This window comes from Salmo trutta, chromosome 6 (genome assembly GCF_901001165.1).
Source record: "Salmo trutta chromosome 6, fSalTru1.1, whole genome shotgun sequence".
NCBI classification, from domain to species: domain Eukaryota; kingdom Metazoa; phylum Chordata; class Actinopteri; order Salmoniformes; family Salmonidae; genus Salmo; species Salmo trutta.
Window position 1 is genome coordinate 58,352,684 of NC_042962.1, and position 9,060 is coordinate 58,361,743.

At 42.4% G+C, this 9,060-nt stretch overlaps 1 protein-coding gene across 1 annotated transcript; it reads right to left on the reverse strand.

The window, feature by feature from the left end:
- Positions 1 to 2,580: 2,580 nt before the first annotated feature.
- Positions 2,581 to 8,527, reverse strand: LOC115195174 (uncharacterized). Its single transcript, XM_029754972.1, has 3 exons — positions 8,258 to 8,527; positions 3,362 to 3,904; positions 2,581 to 2,594 (listed from the first exon to the last, which is right to left on the reverse strand). Exons 1-3 carry the CDS (start codon positions 8,448 to 8,450, stop codon positions 2,581 to 2,583), a joined length of 750 nt encoding a protein of 249 aa, XP_029610832.1. The 5' UTR covers positions 8,451 to 8,527.
- Positions 8,528 to 9,060: the final 533 nt, after the last annotated feature.

Consider the following 9,060-nt stretch of genomic DNA (forward strand, 5'->3'; position numbering starts at 1 on the left):
ACCCTACATGTCCCTAACCCTACATGTCCCTAACCCCCTAACCCTACATGTCCCTAACCCTACATGTCCCTAACCCCCTAACCCTACATGTCCTAACTCTACATGTCCTAACCCTACATGTCCCTAACCCTACATGTCCTAAGCCTACATGTCCCAAGCCTACATGTCCCTAACCCTACATGTCCCTAACCCTACGTGTCCTAACTCTACATGTCCTAACCCTACATGTCCCTAACCCTACATGTCCCTAACCCCCTAACTCTACATGTCCTAACCCTACATGTCCCTAACCCCCTAACCCTACATGTCCCTAACCCTACATGTCCCTAACCCCCTAACTCTACATGTCCCTAACCCTACATGTCCCTAACCCTACATGTCCCTAACCCCCTAACCCTACATGTCCCTAACCCTACATGTCCTAACCCTACATGTCCCTAACTCCCTAACCCTACATGTCCTAACCCTACATGTCCCTAACCCTACATGTCCTAACCCTACATGTCCCTAACCCTACATGTCCTAACCCTACATGTCCCTAACCCCCTAACCCTACATGTCCCTAACCCTACATGTCCCTAACTCTACATGTCCCTAACCTTACATGTCCCTAACCCCCTAACCCTACATGTCCCTAACCATACATGTCCCTAACCCCCTAACCCTACATGTCCCTAACCCTACATGTCCCTAACTCTACATGTCCCTAACCTTACATGTCCCTAACCCTACATGTCCTAACCCTACATGTCCTAACCCTACATGTCCCTAATCCTACATGTCTTAACCCTACATGTCCTAACCCTACATGTCCCTAACCCTAAATGGTCCCACGGAGATTCACAAATATAAGAAGCATTAATAAAGACAATGGTGTCATAACAAGTATTGCAACATCAATGTCGCAACATTATGTAGTTAGTGTTGTAGTCCTCAACCTGTGCATTTTGTTCTTCTATGTTTTGTCAATTGCTGTTTGTTCCATCTCCTCTCATAGGACAGTCCAGTGAAGCTGATCTATGCCTACGGGAAAACTGATGGCATCGGGTACCATTCCAGAACAAGGGGGACCAAGGAGGTGAACCTGCTCAAGTTCATGCCCAGATCCAGCCCCCGGGACGGCAACTATCTGGACTTTGTTATGGACAATGTAAGAGTGACCTCACACATCCTGTAGCAGGAGTATGTCTCTCTAGATCAGGCACAGCAGGACTTTTAGTTTGAAGTTGCTCTTTATTCTTGAAGTGGAACAGGTCCGATTTAATTAATATTGGTTATACGGGAGGTAGATTCAAGAATTTCACTACTCGCAATAACATCTGCTAACCATGTGACCAATCAAATTTGATTTAGTATCCTTAGCCTACAACATGTGACTAGAACAGAATGGACTGGCCACACGGATGGTATTAACACAGTATTTCCTCCATTACAGTTTATTGTCCCTGCTGAACATACATACTACAACTGCAAGGTCATGAAGATGCCAAAGCTCAATAGGGAAACATATCATTCGGGTAAATGACCCCTCTCATTTCATGGTCTAATCATTTTACAATTACGACATACATTTGTCATTAGAGTCCATAGAGGTTTTTGGCATCTCTTCCCTCTCCCTGCTCCTTCTCTCTCTCTGCCGGTCTCAGGTGGAGCCAGTGATTTAGAACCTGGTCCACCACATGCTTCTCTACAGCTGCCCCTTATCTGTGATCCAGATCAATGAGCAACAATGCTACACGGGAGGACCATGGGCAGACTGCTTCAAAGTGGTGGCTGTCTGGAACACAGGAGGGGTGAGAGACTGCCCCCTTCTGAAGACATTAATACATACACACATGCATGAACACACACCTACACAAATGTTAGTCTGAGCTGTCTTTACATTGTCTTCTTCATACTAGGCGTTTCGAACTTCCAGAAAATGCTGGCATCCCTATTGGAGGACAGGATTATGATGAGTTCTACAGTTCTACCAATGACTGTTAGTGTAAAGTGTCATTGTCAGGATAAGCAGCGATATGCTTTGATGATCGTTGTTGATGGTTCTTCACTCTCCCCACTGATGTGTTCTTGATTCTACCTTTTGCAGGAATGGAACACAGATTGACTTTCTGGCCATGGATGACAACTTTGAGCTGCAGGGGTTCATCAACCTGGAGACCATTATGACCATCAAACAAGTAAGCATCCATCTACTTCCTGTATTTCATTGGATTCTTTATCAGGTCAACTGTGGTATTATTAGTCATTAGATCTTTCTAAAAGCAGTATCTCCTCTCTGCAGGGTGATGAGATTGTGGTGGAGTGCACCTATAACACAGCCAATCACAAAGGAATCACACAGTTGGGGCTGGCCACCACTGATGAGATGTGTCTAGCCTTTATCATCTACAACCCAGCCATCAGTGTTGACAAAGCTCTGAAGCTAGATTTTAGTTTTAATTCATTTCATTCCAGCCACTACAATGAGCCAGGCCTCCTATTGTTCCTCCTACCAGCCTCCACTGATGTGTACATAAATGTATCAAGGTGAAATTAGGGGACATTCTAGTTGGTTCCTGTAGAGAAAGGCTACTAGTGTCAACTGGGCTGAACTGCAATCGAATGGATCAGACAAAGTAAATGAGTTGAACAATAATAATTAGTAACTTTATTGGTTGTCCTGCAAGTATATTTACAAACCCAAAGTCATATTGTATTCACCGAAAGAACCATGGAAGTTTGACATTTTGCCCCTCCATCTTCTATCTAATTTCAAATTCAGTTTACCCATCCAAGTGAAAATTCCCAATTTGATACCTCAGTGAATTATCCTGAGCAAAACAGACCTGGCAGCAATATGATTTCTTCCATGTGTGAATCTTCATATGCGTTTTCAGACCATTGCCAAAATTAAAACATTTGCCTCAATCATTACAGCAAAATGATTTCTCCCCTGTGTGAATCCTCATGTGATAATTCAGATACTCAACATGGGGAAACCATTTGCCACATTACAGTAAATCCTGTTCGTGATATGATTTCTCCCCTGTGTGGATCAGTATAAGAATGCGTATTCTTGCCTGTGTGAAACCTTCCATGTGATTTCAGGTGTTCACTCCAATATGACAGCCTTTGAGTTTCTCCTTTGTGTGAATCCTCCGATGACAATTCAGACCTTTAACATAAACAAAACCTTTGCCACAGTCCCGACAGCAATGCAATTTCACCCATTTGTGGGACCTCATATGATCATTCAGACTTCTACCATAATCAAAACCTTTGCCACAAACCTGACAATGATGCAGATTCAACCCTGTGTGGATCCTCATATGAGAATCCAGAGCTCCGCACCGAACAAAACATTTTCCACATTCATCACAGCGATACGGATTCTTCCCAGAGTGCATCATAATCCTATGAGAATTCAGTTTTCCCATCAGAGTGAAACGTTCACCACAATCACTACAGCAAAATGGTTTCTCTCTCATTTCTGTGTAACTCCTCCTATGCACTGGGGATTTCAGATCCATGGATTTTCTAACCTTGGAGCTTAGAGTGTCTTTTTCTGTCAGTGTCCTCTTTGATATGCGCAGGGGCTGAGATTCACTGGTTGGCTCTGAGGAATCCTCTTCCTTAGGTTCTGTTTTGATCTGTTCAGTTGAAGCCGTTTTGTCTATGTATTCTTCACTTTGGATTTGTGAAGAAGATTTGTGAAGAGTTGTGTAGTGATCATAGTAAATTTTCACCCAGGCAGGAGTGAATACCGAGTCTTCATTCACCTGGATGATCCTGCGTTCTTCATGTTCCTCTTTAATCTGTATGGGGTTCCAGTCATTTTGCCCCAGACTGGGGCTCCAATTCTGCTTACAGTGTTGCTGTACAGGGGACAACTCCTCTTCAGAGACAATGAACTGCTGGAAATCTGAAGGGAAGGAGAAAGGATACATTAGATTTTAGTTGCAGATGAGATGGGTGCTGCTACGCTTCATCTGACATAAGATAATGGGGTCTAGGATAGGGTAGCCCATCTCCAGGATTTCACACTTATGTGCTGTTGTTGGTTGATCCTAACAGTTTCTGAAGTGTAGATCATGGTCATTCAGTATTGTCAGTAGAGGCAATCTGACTGGACTGATTATAACGGAGGGGGAAGAGCTCATTACTTGTCTAAACAGCACTACATGTCCATTTAAAAAATGCAAGGGTACTACAGCAAGTGACTGTCTTCAGAGGTTGTACATATGTATTTTACATTGTTTATTCTATTCACAATTAAAATGATTAATATTGATGAGAATCCCTTGTTCACTTCTATATAGAACCTGCGGTATTGATTACATTTTAAGACTTAAATAACATGCACAGAATTTGAAAGACTGTTAGCTAATTAGCATATTAAACTGTATCTCTTCATTTACATTACATTGTAGTCATTTAGCAGACGCTCTTATCCAGAGTGACTTACAGTAGTGAATGCATACATTTCATTTCATGCATATTTTTTATTTTTTTGTACTGGCCCCCCGTGGGAATCGAACCCACAACCCTGGCGTTGCCCACACCATGCTGGCGTTGCAAACACCATGCTCTACCAACTGAGCCACAGATAACTGAGCCTTTTCAAAGATCAATGCATGAAATGGCAATGTTGTTACACTCTTTTTTAAATGTACTTTTACATTTTTCCTCAGCATAGAATGAACATATCTTTCAAATTATGTGCATGTTATTTAATAGTTGACTAATTGTATTCATATTTAACAACTGTTTAGCTTGTTTGTAAATAGGCCGTTAAGTAGGAAGTAAATTTGAGACCAAATATCCACAGGAAAGTATTATTACACCGACTTCAAACCGTGCGTGGCTATCACGATATGTTTACTCATCACTTAAGGCACACGCGCACAAAACAAATGTATGATGCATGCTTACTAACCAAAACCTTGCAAGTGTTTACATGTGCCAGGTGATTGAAATTTCAATGGCAGTACCAGCGTTTTGAAAAGTTGAGCTGTGTTCGAATACCCATACTAACATAGTGTATACTACATACACTACATAGTATCAGTTCACTTTAGTATACTGTAAACGAACGGTATCCTTTCAGTTGAGTGTACTTGCTCTTCTCCTGTCTACAGGAAGTTGATGCTGTTGCTATGCAACCTCTTGCTAGCTAGTTAGCAAAACAAATGACTAGTTAGAGATTTGAAGACTTCAGGTGTGTTCTTAAATTCAATCTGGAGTGCCAGAGTGCGCTCGTAAATTCAGAGCGTTGTCAGATTTCCCGTTTGTAAATTCAGAGCGAACACTGGATGCTCAGGCCGAGGAGTAGGGTTGATTTGAGCGTTCAGACTTTACCGCAGTCAAGCACCCAAGCTAACGTTGGCTAGCTTGCTATCTACTTCCAGACACTAATGAGACCACTGACCATTTTACTCGCCCTATCAGAGCTGGTTAGGCAGTTTTCATGTTATCCAAAGCGTTGGTGACTAAACTGTGCTGCTGGCAACAATTTATTTACGCTTTTTTTTGCTGACGTTTACTGACACTGGCCATATTCAACGGGTGTTGAGCGCTCTAAATTCAGACGAGAATTTGAAATCGGAGTAGATTGCCAGAGTGAATTTACAAAAGCACCCAAATGTCCATTGAGAACGCAAAACGACTATACCATTTAGCTAAGATAAGAATGACGGGAATAATCAAGTCAATAAACGTTGGGTAGTTAGCCTATAGTTAATATACTGGAGAGTTTGATGTATAAGCAGCCAACTAACATTAGCTAGCTAAAATACCTGTACAACATGGTAGCAGCACACAACATGGTAAAAACATTATTGGGCACAGTCAACAGCACAAAGGGCAAGAAGGTAGAGACAACAATACATCACACAAAGCAGCCACAACTGTCAGTAAGAGTGTCCATGATTGAGTCTGAATGAAGAGATTGAGATAAAACTGTTCAGTTTGAGTGTTTGTTGCAGCTCGTTTCAGTCGCTAGCTGCAGCAAACTGAAAAGAAGAGCGACCCAGGGATGTGTGTGCTTTGGGGACCTTTAACAGAATGTGACTGGCAGAACGGGTGTTGTATGTGGAGGATGAGGGCTGCAGTAGATCTCTCAGATAGGGGAGAGTGAGGCCTAAGAGGGTTTTATAAATAAGCATAAGTGGGTCTTGCGATGGGTATACAGAGATGACCAGTTTACAGAGGAGTATAGAGTGTGGTGATGTGTCCTATAAGGAGCATTGGTGGCAAATCTGATGGCCGTATGGTAAAGAACATCTAGCTGCTTGAGAGCACCCTTACCTGCTGATCTATAAATTATGTCTCCGTAATCTAGCATGGGTAGGATGGTCATCTGAATCAGGATTAGTTTGGCAGCTGGGGTGAAAGAGGAGCGATTACGATAGAGGAAACCAAGTCTAGATTTAACTTTAGCCTGCAGCTTTGATATGTGCTGAGAGAAGGACAGTGCACCGTCTAGCCATACTCCCAAGTACTTGTATGAGGTGACTACCACAAGCTCTAAACCCTCAGAAGTAGTAATCACACCTGTGGGAAGAGGGGAATTCTTCTTACCAAACCACATGACCTTTGTTTTGGAGGTGTTCAGAACAAGGTTACGGGTAGAGAAAGCTTGTTGGACACTAAGAAAACTTTGTTGTAGAACATTTAACACAAAATCCAGGGAGGGGCCAGCTGAGTATAACACTGTATCAACGGCATATAAATGGATGAGAGAGCTTCCTACTGCCTGAGCTATGTTGTTGATGTAAATTGAGAAGAGCGTAGGGCCTAGGATTTATAGCCTTGGGGTACTCCCTTGGTGACAGGCAGTTGCTGAGACAGCAGATTTTCTGACGTTATACACTGCACTCTTTGAGAGAGGTAGTTAGCAAACCAGGCCAAAGACCCCTCAGAGAGACCAATACTCCTTAGCCGGCCCACAAGAATGGAATGGTCTACCGTATGAAAAGCATTGGCCAAGTCAATATAAATAGCAGCACAATATTGCTTAGAGTCAAGGGCAATGGTGACATCATTGAGCACCTTTTAAGGTTTCAGTGACACATCCATAACCTGAGCGGAAACCAGGTTGCATACCCGAGAGAATACTATGGACATCAAGAAAGCCAGTCAGTTGATTATTGACAAGTATTTCCAACACTTTTGATAAACAGGGAAAAATAGAAATAGGCCTATAACAGTTAGGATCAGCTTGATCTCCCCTTTTAAATAAAGGACGAACTGTAGCTGCCTTCCAAGCAATGGGAACCTCCCCAGAGAGGAGAGACAGGTTAAAAATGTTGGAGATAGGCTTGGTGATGATAGGGGCAGCAACCTTAAAGAAGAAAGGGTCTAAACCATCTGACCCAGATGTTTTTGGGGTCTAGTTTATGGAGCTCCTTTAGCACCTCGGACTCAGTGACTGCCTGCAGGGAGACAGAGGGAGAAGCATTGTGGATAGTCACATTAGAAGGGGTGGGAGATGAGGAAACGTTGGAAGGGCAAGGAGGCATGGCTGAGTCAAATAGGAACCCTGACTTAATGACATGGTGATTTAAAGAGCTCAGCCATGTGCTTCTTGTCAGTAACAACCACATCCTCAACATTAAGGGACATGGGCAGCTGTGAGGACGAGGGTTTATTCTCCAGGTCTTTAACCGTTTTCCAGAACTTCTTGGGGTTAGACCCACAGAGAGAGAACTGCTCCTTAAAGTAACTAACTTTGGCCTTCCGGATAGCCTGAGTCCACTTATTTCTCATTTGCCTGAACGAGAGCCAGTCAGCTTGAGTATGCGTCTGCCGAGCCTTTCAACAAATGCATTTCATGAGGTGGAGTAACTCTGCAAGATCACGGTCGAACCAGATATATTTTTCTTTATAGGGGCGTGTTAACAATACCACTGAAAACATATATAAAAAAGTTCCAAGCATCTTTGACAGCGGGGATCAAGCTGATTCTATACCATTTTAAAAATAAGGACCAACCTCACAGACAACCGGTTAGAATAAGTTCAAATGTCATTTTATTCAATATTTTGGCTTGTAAGGAAACTTTTTGCAGTCTGTGTTTTATTTCAGACTTTAAACTATAAAGCTGGTAACATTATCACAATCTGATGTATTAGACAAAGGGAGTTTGCTAGCTAGTTTACTTAATTACTAATGTTTACTTGTCACGCATTTATGCTGCACGGACTTTCAAAATAAATTAAATGATCAATATTGGCAATGTTGATAAACAATGTTAAGAGACAAGTGATAAACAAACCTGTTCTATACAACTTTATCTCTGGTTTCAGGATGATATCAAACAGCCTCTGCAGACGGTCGTTCTCTTCTTTCGACAGATAAACTTTGTCCTGGTACTTTGACAGTGTTTTTGCAACGGCTCTGAATATCTCCGCCGCCGCTGTTGTACATCGCTGTTTCAGAATCACTTTCAACAACTCGAATTTAGACATTCCTTCAGATAATGCCGGCTCGAGTTGTGTCAGTGAGATTTCTTCTTCTGTGGGTTTTATGGCGGACGACAACCTAAAAAGGTGTATTGCTGCCACCAACTGGACGATTTGAACCCCCCCCAAAAGTTACAAAAAAACATACATCATAGTGAAACTAACTTAATCCGTCCTAAAAAAAATTGTATATTGCCAAAAACAAAACTCCCACTTCTTCTAATTCTCCATATCTGGTATGGCTTGTGCCAATATTGCATGTAACTCCTTTGCTGAGAAATCTTTCGGCCCCAGGAACCGCTCTGCCACAATCACTATGATTTCTATCTTCCTTGATCTTCTCTCCACCTTGGCAGTGCCATTAATTACCATAGCTATAAAAGCCACAAAGTCCACCTTCTTAACCTTTAAAATGTCCAGATCCTGCCGATGAAAGACAACCCCCCTCTTGTGATCCTCACAGCCTTCACTCTACCCAGCACTCTCTCCACCAGTTTGGATATCTCAAATGGATTCCTCAAGATCGGTAGTTCGATCAGCTGCCCCTCATTTACAAACCTTACTCCTAAAAGATATGAAGTGACATTCTCATCACTGTACTCTACTTTGCTCCGTT

Coding starts and splice junctions, on each gene's coding strand:
- LOC115195174 (XM_029754972.1), bottom strand. CDS start 8,450: ATGTCTAAATTCGAGTTGTTGAAAGTGATTCTGAAACAGCGATGTACA. Junction 3,905..8,257: donor GATAAAGTTGTATAGAACAG/GTTTGTTTATCA, acceptor CCTTCCCTTCAG/ATTTCCAGCAGTTCATTGTC.